General features: G+C 41.9%; 1 protein-coding gene across 6 annotated transcripts in view; it reads left to right on the forward strand.

Annotated features, from left to right (window-relative positions):
* LOC117234892 (serine-rich adhesin for platelets-like) overlaps positions 1-24,504 on the forward strand; it is a 51,415-nt gene that overhangs the window by 13,170 nt on the left and 13,741 nt on the right. For 2 of the 6 annotated variants that reach the window (XM_033496463.1, XM_033496464.1), the window contains exon 1: positions 23,109-23,457. The exons of 2 other annotated variants lie outside the window; for them this stretch is intronic. In XM_033496463.1, coding sequence (XP_033352354.1) covers positions 23,376-23,457 — 82 coding nt within the window. In that variant the 5' untranslated portion in view covers positions 23,109-23,375. Of the gene's footprint in view, positions 1-18,970; positions 19,074-23,108; positions 23,458-24,504 lie in introns of those variants that run through there. 2 more of the 6 variants (XM_033496462.1, XM_033496467.1) reach the window with 2 other exon arrangements.

Below are 24,504 nucleotides of genomic sequence, written 5' to 3' on the forward strand. Positions count from 1 at the left end.
TAAGCTCGATGGCGCACTTTAAAGGAATAGTTTCGATATAATTTAACGCGATTTCGATCGGACTAAATTAGGCAACGTCTCATTTGTAATTTTGTTAAATCCATCCACACGATCGACTTCTATCTTTTAACATTGCCGTTACAAAACGTAATTTCAGGCATTCGATATTTTCCACCGTTTCCTTCTTCCACTCGTATTCTACGCAAATTATTCCTTCTTAATTGTCACGCGCGTTATATCGCATCGGAGTAGCGTGATATTCGTGTTATTAACCTGAAAGTGAATTGACGGCGACTGTGGAAAGTAACGAGTTCCGCGACGACGCGAATTGACACCGAAACACAGCGGACGACTATGTGTGCAACTATTGTAAGTAGCGTATCGATACATTTTGTATTGACCGTTTTAACGCCTATACCTTATAATTACCTTATTCCCTTTATCGCGGCCATTTACGACGGTAATAGGTACGTAGCGCGATTTAAAACGTTACTTCGTACGTCTGAAACGGTATTTCGTAAAGGAAAGTCGATATTTGCGTAGCATTTAAAAACGTATTGCCCGAATCGTTAATTGACGACGACGAAACAACTGGAAACTTAAGGCGATGAAACGTATTTCGGGACTTTGTCGATTTCGTCTACGTTTTCTGCGGCTTTCTCGTCGCGTTTGCCACCAGTGATCGTACTTTATACCTCGGGAATGCTACCTTATCGGAATTCTAGCTGTCCGAAGGGCTGCGAACGCGTCGTTTCTTCGTTATCGTCGTTCGATTAATCTGCGCGAAGCTCGATGTTAAATTTTACAGCCTTGAAACTTAATCGATTCGAGCAACTCCCACCTTATCCTATGCAGTTCTCCGCGAAAGGAGAAAAAATACGGTCCTAGCCCGTAATAAGCGTAATGAACGTCGTTATTGGTGGTTTGTACCATTAGGAAATCGGATACCGCGCCTTTTTTCCACTGTCGGTTCTCCGCATCGTCGATGGTGGACCATGTCACAACACGTTTTTTCCTCGACCATGTGCGAGCCTGCTGGAATCGAGTTACGTCTTCGAGCACCGACGCGTTTCCACGTTTTCCGAAACAGATTGAAATCTCTTGGTATCGAATGTCGCCGCGTACGTTTCGTGATTATTTGTTGTTTCGGTCGAAACTACCCTCTCGATAATACTGGTGTGTGAACCTCGGCCAAAAAGATACTCGTTTCTGAGAAAACACGTCGCTCTCGCTTTGTCCAACCGCGTGAAAAGATAGAAAAGACGGAGAAAAGAAAAAAGAGGTTCATGGTCTGATTTATCGTCTCTACACCGAGGAGAATTTTTTGCTACCGATGGTCAGAAGTCAAGCCTGTTTATCGAGCTTCCATTTCTCCGATCGTGGATCGCTCGTTGCGTTAATTCTCCGTAATTCGCATTTTTTCTTATAAAAATAGAATGCGCAGAATTATCGGAATCAAACGGGGGGACACGATCGTTCGAACGAAGGAATTTTTCGACGATAAAACACGCTCCTTTTCCTACTTCCTCTTCCTGGATTATTATTCCATGTTTCGAAAACAATGAAACGAATGTAATATTTCCTAAATTATTTACATTCTGCGAATCCCCTAGTGCCATAAACGCTTCGGAAGAAGAAGCCATATATTCGCCACCACTTTTACCGTAAGCTTCTTTTTTCGGTATCGAGATCGTCGAACGCAGACCGTCCAACGTAGTAATTTTTTCCAATTTTTCCACCACTTCCACATTTTTTTCTCGCCTTCGAAATATCTTTCATTTCCCTTCGAATTTGTGTCGTTCGACACAACGCGTTTCTTCTTTGACGTTATTGTACACGAGATATTAACGCGCGCAATATTAGTTTCGTGCTAAAGTAACAGGAAAGATATCGAAATTCTAGGAATGATAGCCGTATAACGGCAAAGGACGTATTCCAGCGTATTCCTTTTTAAAATCAGAGTTTTCGTTCCGACTCGAGTCTAACGCGTTCCAATTTCGTATAAACTGAAACGAAGTTTAAGATCAAAGTAAAAATTCAGTTCGATCGTGACTTTTGTTCGAAATGGCTCGATCGTAGTCCCGTTACGCGCGCGAGTCGATATTACGAGCGAAGAAATTTTAAAAGACGATCGAAGCGCGCGATAACGTCGCGTAGGAAATGACACAAGAAATCGCGAAATTCACGGAACAAGTAAGGTAAAAAATTTGGACTTTAGAAACGATGGTAAAGTTTATTGTACGGATCCAACAGAGCGACGATTCGGAGTGTTGTAACGAAAAAGTATCGAGTGCTGATTCGAGAGAGTTCTTATATTTACTAAGGCTCGGTCGCTGGTTGGGTTATCGTCGGCTATTTATCAGACGCCGCTATTCCGTTACTATCTGCTTATTGCTTCGATAGCTGTGGCACGCTGGGATGTTTTGTCTACCTTATTACCGTTTCTGAGCGTGCGACAGTAGCATCGGTATGCTCGTTTGGTCATTACGCGATTTCATATATATATATATATATTTACGATCCGACGCGGCGTTTAAATTGTATCGTTTTATCGATCGATCGTTTCGCATTAAAGGCGGATTAATTCGCGATGTTTCTCAAACACGAAATCCAGTTGCTTGCTTAGGCCATTCGCTCGTGTAAATCAATATGTTCGTCTGGCGGCTTACTTAGGTTCGTACGTAGAGCATCGTGATAGTGCATACGGCGCTGCGATGGCCTCGTATCACAGTATGCACTTTAATAAATTAGAAAAGCGAGTCGAAGTTACGAGCACGGGAACGAGATTTCGATACGCAATCCATAGTTCGGGCTAATTCTGACTCGAATTTTATCTTCACGTTCCCTGTTTCGTTTAACGCTCGAGTCGAATTTAAAGATTCGAAGGGAGAACGGTAGGGTACGATGCGTCGTTACGCAGCTGCTCGAAAAGATTTGGAAATTCATGAAATCTCGTTACGCGTACGACTAACCGGGATTAAAAACCTTTGTAACACGAAGAGGGCGGTTAGGCGGTGCTTGCCAAATGCAGAAAGAAATGTATTCAAAATACGAGAATGCGTGTTTATCGTGAAAAGCATTTTTTCGCAGCACCTTTTTCCTCCATTTGGCGATAGTACCCGCAGAGTTTTAAACCTTTTTTACTCGCTATGCGCGTTATCTTATTATTAAGTTATTTAACTCGTACCATCGTAACTTGTAATATCGTAATATAACAGGATATTATTTTTTCAATTACTTACTTTTGAATCCGTCAAAGATGTTATGTAACGACGTGTAATGTCGCTGATTAATCAAAGATTAGTTATCATTACGCATCATACGTAATTTTGTACACGTAATTTTCCGATAGTCTAAAAGTAGTCGAAAGATCGTCGAAAATAAACGCGTGATATTTCCAACTTTTTTCGCATATATACGTGTATGTATACACGCGTGATTTCGTTCTTACGATTTACATAGCTCGTTTAAAGCGTTTTTTCGCAGAATCACCGCGTTTACGTAATACTTAAATATTCCTTACGTACGAAGCGGAGAAAGCTTCGCCGTTGCAAAGATGTTCTCCTTCTCGATCGAAACACGTAGAAATCTTCGTTGCCGTCAGGCGATCGAGAAAAGCGTGCATCTTCTTTAATTTTTCACGTGCACGTAAATCGATGAAGCGACCGCTGCACGCCCAGATACATTATCGATTCGTTGATTTATTCTTGGAGCCCGGAAACACAGGCAAGCTTCGATCAAACCTATAAACTCTGTGATCGTTAACCGTCGCAAGAATCTGCTGTACGAATCGACGTTGCTCTGGTGAAAAATGGTTTGAATTTTGCGCCTTGCAAGTTCGTCGGAGAGTACGCGTCACCGGAGACTTGCTCGTGAAAATGAAACGGAAAAATTGTAATATAAAAGGGGGGAAATATAGAAGGCGTACCTTAATCCGTGTCAATCGTTCGATTATGGATTTTCAGGTATTTGTAAAGCTACGGATTTGCATAAAATATTCAGAATATGCACGTCGACGTTACATCGTTCCTGTTTCGCGGCGGGAATTTTTCTACGTCGATAAAATAAATTGCGGAAGAAAGTAACACGTATGTATAGAATTTTAGAATTTGCTGATAATGTATAAAAACAAGCCAATTAAATTCGTATAACGAAAAAAGTAGTATATTCTATAATAAAGAAAGAACAGGATATGCGTAATGAAATAACTCTTTATATATTCTGATGGTTATCGAAAGATACAAATTTTGGTCCTCGTAGCTATTTCACCAGGATATATTAAATTAAGCAAGGTTAGGGTTAACTGGACTTAACGAATGCGATTACTCTCGCAGCTAATAAACGCGATCAGATTCCGCAGCTTTCTCCCAGTAGGATTTAATTTTACAATGTAGTAAATAAGTGGCACGAGGAAAGCTGGAACCAACGTTTTGTGGAATAATTTGCTGCTAACATCTCCGTTTTTTTTTTTTTTTTACGGTTGAAGAGATAAGTGAAAATCTAGCGTTGTGAAAAGTAGCGAAGAAATTCTATTTTGTTCGTAATTATTCTTCGTGCATATTTTGTCCACGAATCGATCGAACGTTTAATTAAAAATTATTTTTATTCGTTGAAACGAAAAATTAGGTGGTCATTACCGACGTCGTTTTATTCGAACGTTGTGTCACAGAGTAAAAATATGTTAGACTGTGATGTAAAAGTTGAAAATCATTTCGAAATGGTACAAGTGGAAAAGATACGAGACGTTGTTTCGTGGCTTCCTTGCACTTTTGCGGCGTCACGTACATGTAATAGTACTTGTAATTATTTTTTCATCGCGCGAACGACGCTAAATAAACGAATAAGAAAATTGGAAACTCTGTTAATTATCGTTCCGTAGCGATCTTTTCCTATGCTTTCCGATACTTTCCTTCTCTAATCATTTTCTACTACTTAAATGTTCAAAGGCTGCGACCGCCTATTTTTCAGTACGACACAATATTTGATACACTTGGATCTAAATAGCTAATACCTATATAAATATGTTTTTGTGGCCACTGTAATGAAATTTCTGGCAAGATATAAACCATAAACCGTGCTATTTCTTGGATGCAATTACCCTTTTCGATCGTGAGAAGCAACCATCGTCCCTTATGTCGCACCGAACGTCGATGATTCGCGAACATTAACGACAAATATAAATTTCGTCGCGACATCGCGGATATTAGCCTATCCGTCGGTTTCGTCAAAGAAACAAATTGATCGACGTTAACTGCTTGTTAGCATATATATTACACCCTTGTAAATATCGTTGGCGTAGGAAGAGCTCGTGTGTCGTGTTGATTCACAGCTGATCGTCGCTTAACCGAGTGTCTAACGGGCCGTATAAATCCAGCTCGTACATAAATTCGTTTTCTCGCTCGAGTCGATCGAGAGGAGGATGTCGATGAAACGGAGGGATGACGAAGAGGAAACTGACTTGGCAAAGTGATTGTACGACAATCGTGCCGATGGTGTGACGAATTGGAATCTAGTTGCCTCCTAGCTTACAAGGAGCGGAAGAACAGGCGGTCCTATGTTTTCTACGATGTTGCTAGCCGGTTCTATAATGGTCCCACGTTCCAAATCGCTTATGTCTGGCTGTCCTATCTGCCTGCGAGCCACCTTATAAGATCATCCGCCTCGCGGGGACCACGGCTATGCCAAGCTTTCGTCCCTTCTCGTCGACCTTTTTCCATCTGCGAATACGCGACCACCGTCTTTCTACCCGCTCTATGTCGTATATCCTCCGAGCGTTTATCAAAGGCTAGCTTCTATCTATGTTTGCGGCTACGATCGCGTCTAAGTCGTACAACGAATGCCCTATATCGTGTTCGTTTTTCGAGGAACACCGGCCAGAATGTGGCATTTAAGAAGAAAGTAACGGAAAGAAGTAGAGTGAGAAAAAGTAATGCCGATCGTGGGTATTGTTCGAACATTTTTCACTAAATGTTCTATATTGGCCGTTGTCTGGTATCGAGGGAAAAGCGTAGAATTTGACATCTAAAGAAAGAAAGGGCGTCTATGATCGCATATCGATTTGCACGATAAACAAACGTGTATGCATGTATGTACTGGCGATAGTATTCGACAAGTAAGAAAGATTTCTGTTTCGATTTTATCGCTTTAGTTAGATTCATAAAAATGTGAAATTCCATGTATATCCGCGGTCTTGTTTGCGCAGAGTACGCGTTAACTGCGTTTGTGAAACGAGATCTAAGACAGCCAGAGACACAAACGTATCACGGTGCGTTACACGTTAATTCACGATATATGCACGTGGTAATTGATTTGTACGATTTGTATAATTTATATATTCGCGAGCAAAGAAATCGAAACTTTTACTACTTGATAGAGACGTACATCTCGTCTAGTAAAGCGAATATATCTATTAGGAACAGTAGACATTTTCGTATATGCTTCCGCGAAAATCTTACATAAACGCATACTCTTGCTAGTTAACGTACCTGTACGTTTATCAAATTTTACGCTTTCGCTGTGCCATATACGATATATCGCGATATATCATGCCGAAAAAAGAACAGCATTCCCTGACAGTCGATATTTCGACTTTTTCAGAGATATTGACGCACACGCGCCCACAAAAACACGATGCAATCAGCCCCAAAATTTTTGTAATACTCCGCGCGGTAGTTTTACGCGTTCCATACCATTTTAGATTGCCATTCGTCCGTGATATCCCGTCGTGATATCCATTGTATTCTTATATCGCATCTCTATACATTTCCAAGTCTCGTTTATCCTTCGAAAGATTCTATACACCGTACAGGTACGATAATTTCCGAACCGTGTATTACTCGAGACTTCGATTAGTTTTCTGTTTCGTATCGTACTTCTTTTCGCGTTTCATTAGCCTTCGCGAGTTTCGTAATCGCTCACTGCTCCTAAAGATCTTCGAACTTGCGTTTCTGTAGTTTTAAATTTCTCCAAGTCGATATAACTCGAACAAACTTTCAACTTCACGAGCTACGTATATCTCATAGCCTCGCTGCTCGTTGCCTCCGCCATTTCTCTGAATTTACTTTTTCCTAGTTTCTATTTCTAATTTTTAAAACGTTCTATCTGTCTACTATCGATCGTCGAGTATTTTATATTTTTCTAGAAATATTTTCGCTTTATCTCCTATCGCCTTCCGGACTTATTTCTTATAAGATATTTTTAACCGGTTGCAGAATTTTCAAAGAATACCTATATTTTTTTAACGTATTTTTACCTCGCGTTCCGCCGTTTCCATATTCTGTATTCGTTCGTTACGCAAAAGCGTTTAAGCGATCAGTTTTCTCCAACGGTTTTCCAAGATCGACCCTCTTATCGAGTTTTAATAACAATCGTATCGATATATCGCGATCTGTTTTACTATAGAAAATATGTGGCGGCGATTTAAACACGTGCAGTACCAAACGTTCGGAATTTCATTGGAAAACAATCGGAATTTTGACACGAATCGAAACTAAAATAATCTTTGCACTTGGCAAATTTGAATTTTTCACTCGTAAGACGTACGCGAGACAGACGAGTTTATCTCTTTGAAAAATGTAGCACGAAAATGCCTTCGCTTACAATTAGATATGAGAGAGAGAGAGAGAGAGAGAGAGTCAAGGCAATGCAAACAATCACACTGACGTTATAAATTCATCTTCGCTGTGATCTATTTTAAACGATTCACGTCCTGAAAAAGATACAATCGAAGTGGTATTTAATATTTGACGAAAGAAATTGCAAATGCTGATTTTTCCAAGTAATAAAATCTATGAATCGCCCGCGAACGGAGTTTTTAATAAAACGTTGGTCTCGTTGCGTTGCGTAACATCGTGTAAACAAGTTAATATCTATGCACGCGTTAATTCGATTCGCACTACGCGTACGGGAAAGACGTTCTTCGTCGTTTTTCATCGGGACTCGTTGACTTCGGCTAATCTGATTATATAAGTGAGAATGAAAACGACGATAAAAGTAGTTTAAGAATCGATATCACATTGCACGCGGAGCTTCCATTACGGAAATCTGTTTGATTTTCATGGAAAGAGATGCATAGATAAAGTAACGGTGTAATTGTACATTTTCCGTTAAAGTTAACGATATCGATAATCGATAAATTAATTAATATTTGAACGAATAATCGTCGAACTGGCAATTTCTAATAACCGTTAAATTTCATCTTCTCGTCAAATTTTATCCTGCTTTCTAACGAAATAAGACATTCGAGAAATATTCGATTTTACGTAAATTACGATAAACGAAATGGTTGGCGTATATTTAATATCGCGATACGATATTTAAGCCGAGGGAAGCGCTGCATCGATTCGAAGATTCGTTTCGTTAGATTCGCATTTCGACGTTCGATCGAACGACAACCACGCGAAGTAAACGATTTATCCAGCAGAGACGATGTATAATAAACGTAGCCTGACGATACGATATAGGTGATATAGGTAACGATTAAATTTCCTATATAACGCATGGTGGCACGTAAACGCGTAAATATAACGAGACGGAAAGGAAAGACGAAGGGCGAGGGGGAGGGGAGGGAAGGAAATTCCATCGTAGCAGAGTTTCGTCGTTAGATCGAGAACGATGCGTCGAGTCTACGGTTTTCCTGGTCGTCCGCGGTGACAATTGCATTTGACGAGGCGTTTATACGAGGAGGCCGAATATCGAGTTCGGGTTCCCGTGCCAGGGTTAGCGTTTACGTAACGTGCCCACGCATCCAAATGTACCGAAAGGAACGCCGCTTTATCTATATTTATCGAGCTTATCGCCTCTAGCGCCGCAATATCTGTCTGCTCTGTCCATCGGTTGTATCGTGGATAAATCGTTGGATCCTTGTGGTCCCGTGGTACGAGTTATTTTGCTAAATTTTATAGATTTCAGCCGCATTCGAACAAGATATAACTTACAGAGAGAGACAGAGTAAGAAGAGGATCGAGAGGAAACGTGGTTTGAGATCTCGTTGGATAAAGCACGGTAGCTGTTGCGAAGTAAATTGTTGCAACGCGACGTTTGTTCTAGAACGTAGCGCGTGTTTTCTGTAAAATATCACGGTTCGAGTTAAATTATTCGTGTCAAGCGTCAGAAGTTGGAAAGCTGTTTACGCGTTCCTTGAAATTATTTCGTCGGATTATCGTTGACGAGTCGCGTGCGCGTTTCAACGAGAATAAATAAAATTATTCGACGATAGCGGTCGGCACGGTTATCTTGCTCGCACAGAGTTACTATCGTTGGCTGTTTGAAAAAGTTGTTATTTAGTAACGGATTGGTAGAGAGATTGGGCATCGAAGTGTATATTCGGCGTATATAGAATAAAATGAGAAAAACTACGTCGAACGATGAAAATAAAGACGACGGTACCGGCGCGATACGAGTTTAGCGATCGAAAAGAAGAAGCAAAGGATTCGACGACCTTTCTCTCTTTGCGAAACGACCGAATCAAATTTTTCATTCTCTAATTAACGGATAGAGGATGCGACGTTACGGAGACGAAAGAAAATTAGCGAGAAAGCAATAAGCGACGGAGAAAGGAAAATATAGATTCTCTCTCTATCCTTTTCTCTTTTTTTTTCTTTTTTCTCTTTCTTTTTAACCGCGCAATCGCTTTTCCATTTTCCATCGATGATACGGTTCTAGGCCGTAGACACGAATTCGAAGCACTGCACCCGGCAACAGATTTCGACCGGCTCTATTTGTCACGTTTTATCGACCAATAATTTATTTCGCTAGCTGGCTAATCGCGCGCGGTTTCCTATTTTTCCAAACGAGAAATAACTCTGGCAGTTTGGACGAGCGATTGAGAAACGATTTTTCGTCTCATTTGGTCGATTAAACGTGGAACCGTGTTACGGCTCTTAGCTGTAATCCGATAATTGCCGTTGTATAGATATAGACTCTTGATTCGTCGTTCAACGAAGCTCGACCGAATATTTTTCGAAATAGTTTCAAATATCTTAATAGCGAATAACACCACCGTGTCGTTATAACTACCGCTGCTTAAGCTCAACGATAGCACTAATCCGTCGATATTTTCACAATTTCAGAAATAAGGCTGGATCTTAATATCACGTTGAAAGAGTAATCGAGCTACGTCTAAAATGAAATTTTGGTATGGAAGAATTCAAAGTCCAATTTTTTTGTATTATTTTATTATTTTGTATTATCAATAAGATCGATATTAGATACGATTGCATAACGATCCGTAGTTTCGCTGTACGGCTTATGGACGAGAGCGTAACTACGGTATAACGTATTTTTTTCTTTTTTATAGAAACGCACGAAGAAGCAACGAATCCTGGAGAGAATAAATTACGGTGTACAAAATATCGGTGATCTCTCGCGACGAGTTACTCCGTGCTTTCTAGATAATAAAATCAACGTTTCCATTATTTTTATCGCGCTGTTGTTTAAAACGCGTAGCGCTTAATTCACGGGATATTTAGTTTCCGGAGTGGAAGCATTTTACTACCCACTTTTCGCTTAGAGGCACGCTTTTATGGCGTCGTTTTTGACACGCGTCCATAAACCGATTAAATATTTTCTAATACGAGTGTCGATAAGCGAACGAGTGGACGTTACACGGATCAGCGATTGTAGGAAGCTCTTAAACGCTCGTAGAAGGATGTTCGTTGCGAGTGCATGCGAATCTTGACGTTATCGCTATACCTGTTAGTCGTTAGAAAAACTTATAAAACGTACGTTACGTTCTGTCAAACTCGATCGATCGACGATCGCGGCAATAATATTAGGTTGTCCGAAAAGTGACTTTCTTTTACAGACCCGTCCTTTACCTAATCCGTCGAACGTTGTGATCTTTGTTTTTAATAGAACAAAATGGATCGTACGTAATTACGGACAAAATCATATAAAACGGAAAATGTCGTGCGTCCATTGTTTCCTTATAAAACGAAAGAAACTTTTCGGACGACCTTAATATATTTCGCTATTTATTACGCGTACGTACTAGTACCGGTGCCTGGTGTACGTATAAGGTTTCTCGCGAAAGTATTCCAACGCTCGTAGATATTCTTTGCGATTGTAATGGCTGTTACCCGCGACATCGCCCGATAGAAGGAAATTATTCATACCTTTTTCTATTTACCGTGTGGTCTTATGACCACATATTTACCTCTGGTATTGTAACGTTGCTGGGTTTACAGCAAGAAGGAATTGACGCGTATCGATTTCCCGAGATTCCGCATCCGAATAAGTCGACGTACGATCCGATCGCCTTAAGAGAAAAGGATGCGATTCGTCGACGGTTATCGCGAAGGAAAGTTTAGCTGGAAACTGCAACCTTTCGAACGTAAAAGGCGGGTCGTCGGTGTTGAAAAAGTTGGTGGTACGATTTTTTTATCGTCGTCTCGGCAACGCTGCGGCGAACTGGTCGGGCGAGGAGCGCAGTTTATATCTATAAACGGATTAAATTTCGTGAGCCTACGATAAGCCGTTTGGCAACTTGCGACAACATCTTTGGTATGCCCGTATCGTTGTTTTTAAAGCGTCTTTTAAAACGTCTTTTGAAACGTCGACCGATCTTACGAAGGAACGAGACGAAACTCGGGAAAAAAGGGGTGACCGAGGCGACTGATACGCTGAAAGAAGCGTATGGAGAGAGCGCCGTAAAGCCAGTAACCATTTGCAAATGGATGAAAAGGTTTGAGGAAGAAAGAGAACGCGCGAAAGACGAAGCTCGTAAGAGTTCGTCCACCCCTAGCAGTGATCGCCGAACAACGATCTGGTATCGCCTTGGGAAGCGCGCGTTCGATTCGAAAAAATTATTCGGAAATGTAAAAGCTTGGCGATAGCGCGATTTGTCGATGCGATTCTAAGAACTTTTTAAACGGAGTAGGACGTACGCGCCAACTTTGTTGATCCTGTAGTCTCGCGCCGTTGTACGGATTTGATGGATCCGTTTGGTTGCCAAGTAATATCATCGGGTTTTCGATTTTTTAGTTCGAGACCAAAGCTAAATTTAGGACGGACGCGTAACGTTTGGAAATTTCATCGGAGCTGGGAATTTCGTTAAAAGTCTGTCTTACTCGATGCTGCGATATATGGCTCGCGCAACGCACAGATAGAACCGCGTCCTAACGCGTTAAGGTGCGAGTAAAGTTACGCAAAATTTGTCCGCGATAGTCGTTGGAATACTTTCGCGAGTTAGCTTCGTAGCTATGAAAATAAGTTAGTGTGTGGATAATTGGAAAGGGATATAGCGTACAGTGTATATACGGTATATACGGTATATAGTACACGGTGCAGAATACGTCGTAGAGTATGAGGCAACTGGACTCGTTGTTCGCTCGTCGATCGGTTCGGGTGCGCAGCCGCACTTTCGTTCCAGTATAGCGCGTTCAATCCGCGTCTCAGCGCCGACATCGCGACTGCTATATTCTCCAACGACCACCCTTCGCTTAGGTCAGTGAAATTTTAATTGGGCATTCGTTTCGACCGTGCAAAATTCCTTCAGCCCCGACGATATTCTCTCGTTATTTTTTCATCGAGTTCGTTACGGCGTCTGCCGCGTCATTCCCGATTAGCCGAACGTTACAACGCGAAAAGACTCGCTCTGATTCATGGTTCGCTCTGAGTCGTGGTTTTCATCGAGCGATAATCAGAGAAAGAAAGCACGAGTTTTACAAAATCGATCGTCGTCTCCCTTTTTCCAATCGATGAACTTGGTTTTATTCGTTAGTCGTAATTCGATATCTTTTTACTATATAATAATACCGCGTTAATGAATCGTAATACGAATTACAGACGATTTCCGTTAACAATGTAGCGATTACAAAGCAAATACTTTATAATATTTGCGAGGTATATCTCTGGCTTTTAATGGCGAGCCCGACGAAAGCCCTTCGAGAACCATTATTAGCAAACTACAATGGGTCGTAACAAGTATACCGTCCACGACAATTCCGTTCGTTACGACGTATTGCATCGTTAATCGATAACGATGCCACGCGTTTATAAAATCCTTCGTAGATGAATTGATTCGCTTAATACCGCAAACAGAGTCGCAACTGGTACGAAACGAGTTTACTAAAACGACGATGGTACGGATTATTATGGAAAGGACGGAAGATCTTTTCTAGTAAATACGTAATTTCTTGGAAATGAAAAGAACGATGGAAGATAACGGTCGGGTAACACCCGCGCAAACGCAAGAGCAAAATATTTTCGTTTTTTCGTTTCGTTTTTTAGTGAGCTGAAACTTTTACTTTTGATACCTTTGCTACCGTATTGTACGAAACGCGTTACGGAATTGCAAAGGAAGAAGACAAGAAGAGGCAAAGGAAAAAAGAATGGTCTGGTCTAAAAAAAGTGTTGCAACTGATCAAAGAGGCTGGAGGTGGAGGCTGCTCGTTGACATCGAAGTTTCACCGTAACGTTATAATCGAATAACGCGTCCACGGGGATCAAGTTAAACGGATTATTGTTCCTTTACCCCGTGAAATCTTGGGTGCGACACGAAACAGGCGATTTGCGTGCATGTGCAACGAGGGGGAATTATATTTCACGGTTCTATCCTTTGCGTTAATTATAAAGCGAAAGCTCCTTCGTTTGCTAACGCAAACTGCTAATTTTTTCGATAAATTTCTTGGCATTTCGTTGGCGGTAAATTTTATCGATAAAAATTAACGAGCAAAGATATATTCTACCGTGGACGTGGATATTTTGCGTAATTACGTAAAATTTACGATCTAACGATCGCGTTATAGCTATCTATCTTTCTATCTATCTATTCCTATTATGTAAATAACCACGCAGCCAGGACTCGTCCACCCGATTCACGATGCGTGGTATCGTTATCGACTATTCGTGACAATCGCGTATTCCACTGCTAAGAAAATAATTACACGGCTAAGGAATTGAAGAGGAGCCGTGGCTCTCGAGCTACCCTGTACGTCGACTCTCGGTCATAGACACGAAGTTCGCCTGGCGACAGGCGGCGACTTGCGCAGATCCACGAGCGAAAAGCACGAGTGCTCAACTGGAATCGCGTATGCAGCGAGGGTGTTGCCCGAGCAGCTGGAACGACGTAACCCGCAAGAGGCGAGAAAAGGAAAACGAAGGAGAATAGGAAGGATGCCGAATGAAAATAAACGAGAAAGAAATGATAAGTGAAATAACAAGGTGCAAAGGTACTTTCTTTCGTAGCTTTGGATTGGGAAGGGAAGAAATTTTGCTGAAACGTGCGAATATAAATGACGAGAGGGGGGAGGGAGGGGGGAAGGTAGATCGTAAATGAAATTGCAGAAATTTTGATATCGTCCGGACGGAGAGAGGATGGCGTTTCGCTAAAGATACGAACGATAGAAACTGCGAAAGAAGCAGAACGATAAGGCGTAGGCGAGGAAAGGAAGGACGAAAGGGGCAATTTTTGATGGATTCGAGTTTCCAGAGGAAGATATTTTGCTGAAAGTGAAAACGGACGGACGGTGAAAGAAGCGGAATCGTATAGAGTGGAAAAGGTGAATCCGTGGTTCCTTTAGATCGGAAAAGGAAGACGTTCCATCGAAATTACGAACAATGACGAGTATCGGCGAGAGAGAAAGAAAGCGGATCAACGCGATTAAAACGACCATAAGCTTCTATAGATTCGAGGAACGAGACGAATCTCCGTCCCGTTGATAAAAATATATAAATTCGCATGGAACGAACGTTTGGAAAGAAGATAGAAGCGAGGTCGAGAGCGCGTAAAAAGCGACGGAACGTTACGCGACGAAGACGAATAGTAGAAGGTTGCGTGGTAGCGCGAGGAACGAGGAAATGGAAAGTGGTAACAAGACGGAAGCGAGGAATCGAACATCGACGAAACGACGAAGAGAGAAAGGGGTTGATGGTGGGGTAGACTGGAAAGCGTGCGCACAAGGGTGGCTGGCAGAGGGCGATGCAAAATCGTTCCGACTGCACAGTCGCAGGAAAATCGAAGCTAGCCGCCAGTGTGTCGCACACCAGTTCGGCGTACGCTCTCGTTTCTTTCATCTCGCTCGCGTGTTTTCGTCTTGAGAGGAACGAGCACGCGGAGCCATGCTGCTAGACGCTAGTCGTGCGGAAGAGTATCAGTCGACAAAGTCGTTTATACGCGGACACTGTGTTTTCTTAATAATCCGTGGTCGTGGGGAAAACGATCGATATACCCGTTCCACGGAAATATGTATTCCGAGTCTTTGAAAGATGGTCTAGAGAAAGGGTGAACGATGGTGTTCGACGAGCTCTCGTCACAGGGAATTCTTCCGCGTTCGAGAATCTCTTTACTTTCCTTTGGTCGATCGACGTTTTAAGACGTATAAGGCTGAATCCCTAGGAGGGAGCAAGGCAGAAGGAAGTTCGAACGAGTAGCTTTGTAACGATTATTCGCGATTTGTATATCGGGTACGATGCTCTTTAAAGAATCTTTGCCACGCTCGGAAGAAACTTTGACTTAGATACAGGTAAAGAATCAAGACGTACCAAAGTTCGATAGTGCGAAATTTCGATTCCTCTTTTTATTTCTGCGTGGTGCCACGGTTTTTCCGTCCGTACACGAGTTCCATCTATACACGAATCGACGTATACAAAGTTGGCCATAGGTAGGTTCTATTTAGTCGCAAGTCGTTCTTTGCAATTTTTCGTTTTTTAAAGATTCAGGATTCACACGCGTTCGTCTACGGCAGCTACAACGATCGGCAACCCTTTTTATTTTCGACTTATATTCTCGCAAATTATCTCGTCGCGGCGTCTTTGTTTTCAAAGTCGCTTTAAAACATTCCGCGTAATAATTTCGTTGTACGTTGAACGCCTTATGGTAATTTCGGTAGAAAATGAGTTCGATGGAGACGCGTCGGTCGGAATTAACGAGGAAACGGAGAAGTTAGCTCGCGAAGCGACGAACCGATACTGTCGTTCGTTGCCTCGGTGTCTCGCGAGGCACGGCGAGGAGGAGGTAGGCGAAACGTGTTTCGCGCGATTGCATTACGCGACGCAATGTCCGCACAGACCTGACAAGAGGCGTGTCGGCAAAGACTAATTATCGCGAGTGGAATCCTCGATAGAGTTACAAGCTGTCCAGCGAATGACAGACGATCCTACTTCCACCGATTTGGCAAAGAAATCGAACTTGCGAAAGAAATCGGAGCCGATGCATTTCTCTCGAGCCTTTTTTTTTTTTTTTCAAACTTTCTACCAAATAAGTAGCGAGGAAATTATTCTTCGTCGTTTGCATGCTTTTGCGCGACTTGTACGTTTTTACGACCGTAACACGTACCATCGACCGGTTCGTTTTAACCGCGTCGTTGTCTCGATCGATGCGTCGAATCTATACACGTACGTACTCGTTAAATGCAGCCACGTTGCGAATCAAAGGTTCCCGATTATTTATGCGACGTGAAAATTAACCTTATTCCGCTTTGTACCATTTACGTATCTATAACGCGCTGAATAAATCGTCGATACCATCGTTAGTTTTCTTTCGAAAGATTATCCATATCCAGCCCGATATCGAATCCGAGATTCAAAGTATGAAAAACAGATAATCCCGTGATAATCGTTCGTAGGTTTGCGTAAGAGGATTCCGTTATGTCCCACGTTCCAGTGATTCGGTGACCCGCGTAGAATTTAAGCCCTACGTTTCAAGATAGCACGCTACTGGGAACGAACGTTGTTCGTTATCTCCGGCTACGTAAGAGGTCGCTATCCTTCTCCTATCTCTTTTCACCCGTTACATCTCGTTTTTACTTTTCCACGCGTCAAACCTACCTATTAACTAAATTCGGGCGTAAGATCTCTTGATTTTGCGTTTTATTAAAAAAAAATCTTTCAATTCTTTTTTCAATCTTTTTTTTCTTCAAACTTTGTTACTCGACGTCGCGAATCATCGACCACCGTGGTATTTGCGTGACTACTTTACGAGTTTAAAATTAGAAAATATATTGCAGAAACAGCTAAAAGTATGGTAGCATTTGTAGAAGGTTATATAACAGTCGGAACAGCTTAACGTCGATTCGTGCAGTTTAAAACCGATGATTTTTCTTGCGAGGACAGCGATAAATTATCGCGAAGCTCGACCAAAGATTTTGACGATAAAGCTTATTATCAGAGGGATTTTTCAAAGTAACGTACACGCGCGCACAGAGGTGACAGAGTCTCCAAGTCTTTCCGAGTATTTCTATACTCGATCGAAATAGAAAAAACGTGTTTTCTCGCGAACGAAAGAACGGGGGAAGACGGGCGAGCCGTTCCGTACGCTCTTCGATGCGAAGAAAACGAACGTACGAACCGAGACGAACGATGAAACCACCAAACACCGATCGTGCACCAACTGTCCGAACGACTCTAACTTTTACGCAGACTGCGCGAAAATGTGGCGTGGGTATAGATCTCGCCGTGTCGCGGTTTCGCTTCGAAAGGATTGAGGGAAAATTGTTTTATAGTAGGCGCGGCAAGCCTATGCAAGGTTTTCGTTAGGATTTCATTCGAGGGAGTGCGTAAAACGCGTTTGATAAACCGCGTAAACGTACGTGAGACTCGTCGAGAAACCGTGTAAGAAGAGACCGAAGTGTAATTAATTCTGGAATTTCCGTTCGTTCCAATATATCGAAGCGTTGGTTCCGTGTAACGCCGTAACTTCTATCGCGTAGTATTTCGAATTTGTCCGACTCTCTGCACCATCCATCACTTTTCGTTCGTACGATACAACATAACGTAATGTAACGACGGAATTTCGCGTCGAGATAAGCGAATTCGATCGTTGGAATAAACGAAGTTGAGATAAGCGGAGTCCTATTGTTACACACAGAGTCGTTTTTCTTCGTTATCGATTTTCGACGATCTATCGTTCCCCTTACCCGTTAAGATCAGCTTCTTTCTTAGCTGCCTATTTTCTTAATTAGCGTCTAAGCTTCGATGGGCGCGAATTCGAGGAACGATTTCCATAAAAAAAAAAAAAGGTAATAAAAAGGTTCGTAGAAAGGATTCGATTTATCCGCAAACTCTGGATACAAGGATCCGCGAAAGAGATCGTTTTCGCGGTTGTTCCAATAAAGCTTAAACAAAAAAAAAAACAAACCGATTGCCTCTTGTCGTTGGATATATTTAAGGAACGATCAAAGAAAAGTACGATAATAATATCCGACGAAACGATTTATCGAATAATCGATCTATAAATATCAACGATATTAAAATAAATCAACGGTGCGTTCCAAATACACGCGCGTATTTCCATACGAAAAAGAACAAGGCACGGAATGTAGCAATGGACGCGGTCAATCACCGATTCATCCCTGAGTATAGTAATTTCTGGCAGGCGTTTCGGGCTTTCGACACTTGGCTCGTCGATTCCCATCCACGTGTTCTCTCTTTTGCAACTTTATTCGCGCGGATATCGGCTCGCCCGTCCGTTCGGTAATCGACCTATTTGCGCGATTCTCCCGCGTACTCGAACGATCGTCGTTACCGTCGATAGCGTCGTTCGCGCGTACTTTCCACAATACGATCGTTGCTAGTGCTAAGGCACGGTATAACGACGTATATATCGCCTGTCGGCTTGTTTGTTCTTCCTCTGAAAGACGTTTCGTTCTTCGTTGCCTTTCGATGTTTCTATGTTATGACACGTTTATGGACTAGCGCGGGTTCGTAACGCCCAAAGTTCGCAGCAAGGATCGCGAAATTTCCAAGAACCGTTCTACGCTGCTATCTATTTATAAATAGACACTTTGGTTCGTTCGTAATAAACGGTATCCGAATTTGATCGAAGCGGCGAAACTAACGACGAATCGATTATTTTTGACAGGATGTACTTACGCTATCGTCCAATGAGTATTTACAACGGCGCTATCGTCGCTATATCGGTAAAATTTTTAACGGATTTCGAAACGTGTACGAAACGGTTACGAAATATTTATTGGAAACGCGTACGGTTGACGAAACTCGCCCAAATATACGACTGTTTGTTATTCTGTGTATTCGTAAGTGACAGTGTGTGCGGAACTATCGTGCGAGTTTAACGCGACTATCCTCGTTAACTTATCGATAAAATGCAATGATACAATTGTTCATTCCGGAAGGTACGTTCGTCTTGACTTTTCGAATAGTATTTTTTAGCTGGTCGACCGTGCTCGCTTCGTTTTATCGCTTAACGGAATCTTTGTCTCCGTGATGTTTAATTTTTGAGTCGCAAGACGGAATAAAAAGATCGCCAGGTCTAAATCGATAAAAAGATTCGTGGCGTGAATATCGTACGATCGACGACGCTTAAGTGGCAAACGCGCGTATACATCGTGTACGCGGCAAATATATTATCGCTGCTGCGTTTTTTAATAAATAATTCTGATAATACAACTCGCAATATAAATTAAGTTTATCTGGTTAAAAAAATCGTTTAGCGACGATGCCGTAATTGCGGCGAATCGAGTGTTTTCCTCGCAGATTTCGATCGCTGATCGAGATCTCTTCGTTGTAAGAATTACATCGCTTAGTTAGTTTTGATTTTGATAGATCGCTGATTTCGTTCGATCGACGACGGAGACGGTTCAAATATGCTATTTCGAAATTGTATCGTTAATTGTATCGTAACTCGAGTTTCTTTAAAACGTCGCTCGCCTCGAGTGTCCTCTATCTTGTTTTGCTCGCTTTATTCGGATATATTCAAATATATTCTCGTTATGGAAATTGTACCGTTAAACGAATTATAATTTCAATTCATTCGGAGAAACGGAGAAATAAATAATAAATAAAGAAAAAAAGTAAATAAATTAAACGTACATCGGCAAGAGTTCCCCGTTTCAATACGAAATGGCATTAGCATGTTTGCTAGAATATTCTAAATATAGAAATTTGCCTTTTGGTAAAATATCCTTCGAGCCTTAACCGCCACGGTGATCATCGATAACGCACGTTTTACAAAATAGATGTAATAAAGTTAAATTTCGGTTTAAACTTTAAACTTTAAAATTAAACGGTCTTCAACGGCGTGAGTGATTTCGACGATACGATATTTCGCCTAGGAATTAAATTATCGCGGCTCCCTGGGCAAAATGCGGCAAAATTCGCGTGCCCACCGATGTTTTAAGAGATCCAGACGGATGAAATAATAGTCGAAGTAACACGGATACGCCCACTCTCGCTTACGTACTTAATTTGTGCGAACCGCGTCCTGACGCTACACAGATTTAAGGAGATCGGAACGTACGATTCCTGTAAAAGAATATCGCTATTCCCCTACCATGTACATAGATGATAGACCGTTTAAATATAAACGATCTTAATGTACAATTTACGTACACCCACAGCTTCTATTTCACCGTTAATAAAGTCGAGCATTTGTCGAGTACAACTGACAAACGCAAGGGTGTTTTATATAACGCGACAATGTAATGACGCAACAACCTACTTGGCATCTGTATCGGATCGTACTATAAATTTCCGAATTTCACAGCTTTATTTTTACTCGAAACCTATCGTTTCCGGTGTATAATCTGTCTTACGATCGACCGTTTAAACTTTGTAACCGTTTTCACCTATACGTTCGATACCTTGTTTTGTTTTCGATCGACGATAAACATAGGTACGTCGAAACTTTAGCCGAGAATTATCTCGCCTTGGATATCGTGCGGGGTCGAAGGCATCAACAAAACGTAACTGATCTTTTTAACGTTTCCGTTAGGAAAACGATTACGCGTACAGCTTCGGGATATCGAAGTTTCACACGACGAATTAATTTAATTTAGTTCGCGATGGTTGTCGAGCGTGCAAGAAAATGGTTGTCACAATGCGTATAAGCGGACGAAGCTAGACGTTCGAAGTGCTTTCTATTTGTTGCTTAAAATACGCCGAGTGACCCCGGTACGTTGAACCTACAAATCTGATTAACAGCGAAGTACGTACGTAGTAGCTGGTTTTACCGTAAAATCAGAAATTACGAAACATCTGCATCTCGTATGGCGAAAGTAGGCCACGGCTTCTGCGATATTTTATAATCGGATGCTCTAGAGAAAAATAGGAATTAGAATATCGGTAATTGGAAAACTTGCTCCGATCGAGCAAGTACTTTTTTTCTTCGATACGATTTCCAAACTGGCACGGCGCGCAACTCGTAAACGTTACAACGGTATCTGCGTAATAGTCGCGAGTGTGTCACGATTTGTACAAAAGGAGGGCAAGGAATACAATTTCGTAGATTTATTCCCTTCGACTTAAACCGTAAGATGCGGAAACTTTGGCCAAGTTTTACGTTGGCGATAGCTTGGTTCTTCGAGGACGACGACGACGACGAGGCGATATCGTAGAAAATATCGGAGGACCAGGTATTTCGAAAAGGCGCGACAAAAGGCTGGCAAAAGGAGGTCGTAGAAAAGGTGTCGATCGTCTTTCAAGAGTATTCGAAAATACGCGCATAATAAGGAAATACGCGTCGAACATCTCGTTGTTATCGATACGCGTAATTTTTCGTTTTTAATCGTATGCCGACGATCGGACTGCGGATTTTTACGCATTTGCGCGCTGTTCGAAGACGCAAAGATGTATGACCATGATTTGCACGACGTGTAACGTAGAAAATTTCATTTTTCATAGGCGAAGCGAATTTCTTTCTATTCGAGTTCTACTTTTTTAATCTGACTGAAAGCTAACGCGGGATCGAGGCATAAAGCGCGCGACGATCGCGGCAGGTTCAAAAATTCCACTAATAAATTAACGTCGCTGTCGCGGATTACTTTCCGTTTTTCTATTACAACGGAGAAGAGGGACGTAGCCGTAAATAGGATGACAGAGATCTCTCGGACAAATAGCACCTTCGATAAGAAGGTTAAAGATAGAAACCGTTCGTCTTCCGAAGCAAAGTCTCGAAATTCTGGAATACCTCTCCCTCCGAACACCCTGCACCACTGATTTCTCCGTTAACGATGCCCATCCTATTTCTCCGACGATACGGCGTACCACAGACGGACAGAGAGACAGAGAATCGACGTTGAGCGGCACGATCAGCAACATGGACGGTGAACGTTGGTTCTCGCCCGTTTTCTATTCTAATTCTGTTGCTATTCTAATCCACGACCGTCGGCCAATGAGCTACGTCCGCCAGCTGGTAAACCATTCTCTCTTTCTCTCTCTCTCTCTCTCTCTCTCTCTCCTCTTTCTCGCTCTTTTTCTCTCTCGTTCGTCCCCTGATCCCTCTGTACCCCTCGTTCCTCGCTTCAACCGCAGTCGTTCTCGAGGCATCGCGTGCACCAGATTATTCAGTTGCATCCTCCTTTTATTTGGCGCGTTTTATCAGTGCCGTTCACGTTTCTAAGCTCGTTTGTAAAGCCGTTTCTAAACCGATAACGTCCGATAGAGAAGAAATCACACCGAGGGTTATCGTGAATCGTCGTATAGACACCCTTAAACCTTTTACGCTGCGACATTCGATTATAATCGAGCTGTCGCTGTCAGATTCGACTTTGCGTGCCACGTGCTGTTCGATTTCTTCTTCTTCTTCTTCTTCTTTTTCTTCTCCCTCTGTGAGCATCGACGTTCATATGGATTATATATACGTACATACGCTATAGAGATCTAGGAATTTCTTATTCTTTACGCTTTTCCGAACCTTTTTTTAATACGATTTATCGACCGCTCGAGCGCTATCTCGCGGCGAAATTTTTTGCAAACAAGAATTATTTTTGGAAAGTAACAAAGTTTTATTTCTAGATCGGAGTTCTCTTCCATCTTTTATCTTTTTGCTGCTAAAAAACAAATTAAACGAAAGTTTGCGCTTTATCAATGTCGCCTAAAGAGGCGCCAGCGGTATGTAAAGGGTTAAAAATATCAGCCTAGACTCGAATTCAGTTCGGACTTCTTAGAATCCTTCTTCGTCGAAAGCCTGTCGAGACGAAGGAAATTGCCGTCGATGTGTAACGTCGTTAATTTCGAATCGATAACGAAATTAACGAGATATATAATCCGAGTAAAATTAGACGAGTAATTGGAAATCTTTGTCCGATAGTGACATATATATGTATACGGAGAGATAGAGAGAGAGAGACACGCGATATAATATATAACAAAATGAACGCGAAGAAACGTAAAATTCCGAAAAGTTTTTCTCTGCTTGTGCTAAAATGAAAATTTGTAAAAAATAATCAAAGAGATCGATTAGGCACCGTAAAAGTTAAGAGGATCGAACGATAGACGAATCTTTAAGCTTTTGCCACTTTTTTCTGTCGTCAAGAAGAAGAGAAGGAGTTAAAGAAGGTGAAGGGGAGAAAAAATGCAAAGGAGTGTGTAAATTGGAGCGAGAGAGCAGCGAGTGACCGACCGGTGGTGTATATACGCTGGAAAACAAGGGTCGAAGGAAAGGAGAATTTCGCGAGGAAGGAGACGGCCAGGGAGAGATGCAGTGGCGTCGACAGCGAAAGGTTATCCACGTGATCGGCTCCTCCAAACACGTTCTACTTTTAGCGAGGTACCAAGACGGTACGGAAACCCTGTCGAACAGACTGATCATGGTTCTTAGCGGACGGTTTTCACTCTAGCTTTTTTTTTTTTTTTTTATTATTTTCTGCACCTTTTTAAAAGCGAATCAAATTCGATGAAACGCGTTCGTTCGACCTACGTGGTTGGTGAAACTTGCCGATAATTCGTATGCCACGAGTTTACGAGTTATCGCCGTGATACGTGATAAATTCTATCGCGCGATACGTAGCTGCAGGTTTAGTTGGCACTTTTCTTTCTACCTATTACGTACGTATTACCTATAGAAAGCACTATGCTTTGAATCTTACGCGATTCGACGCTGTTCCGGACTTCCTATAAACGCGTAAAAATCCGTAGTCCACGCGTTAGGCGTAGAGTGGCGCGAAATTAACGGATGTTTCGATCCGATTAACTTGTCGCTCGTCGATTCACCGATATTATTAGTCGGCAAATTATTGCGCAACGGGTCCTCGTCTATCTTTTACTCTGTTTTCGTTTCGCGAAATAGCAAGTATCGTAGCACACCGTGAAACAAAGTGACTGGAAAGAAACACTTTTATACGAGATACGCGTTGCTCTAACTGCGAGACGACCGATAACGTGGTCGCTGTTCCGAATATCTTAAAATCTGGCTCTCGATCCGCTTGTCCGATTTTAATCCCGCCTTCTTTTATTCTAATTCATTTGTTATGTCTAAGCACGAGCAGACGTAGTAGCGTATTTCCATTCATGTCCATTTCTTGTCAACAAATTTCTCGTCGACGAAGATGTTAGTTTATCTTCGTATTAAACGACCAACATCTTGTCGATACCAATTAAAAGAACAGACGTTACTGGTAATATTATAATCTGCTTTTTCTACCGTTTTTTTTAACGCCAGTTTCTTTTTTTTCTGCTTTATCCTCGTAGTCGAACTAGAGAGAACGTCGTATTTAACGACGAAGAATCACTTTCGAAATTACTTTTGAATTTCGCAAAACACGTTTCGTTTGACCCATGACCAGTCACGATTTTCTAAAATTAATATCGTAGAGTAGATAGAAACGA

Source organism: Bombus vosnesenskii, unplaced genomic scaffold, assembly GCF_011952255.1.
Source record: "Bombus vosnesenskii isolate JDL3184/JDL3185 unplaced genomic scaffold, Bvos_JDL3184-5_v1.1 scf7180000013311, whole genome shotgun sequence".
Lineage (NCBI taxonomy): Eukaryota > Metazoa > Arthropoda > Insecta > Hymenoptera > Apidae > Bombus > Bombus vosnesenskii.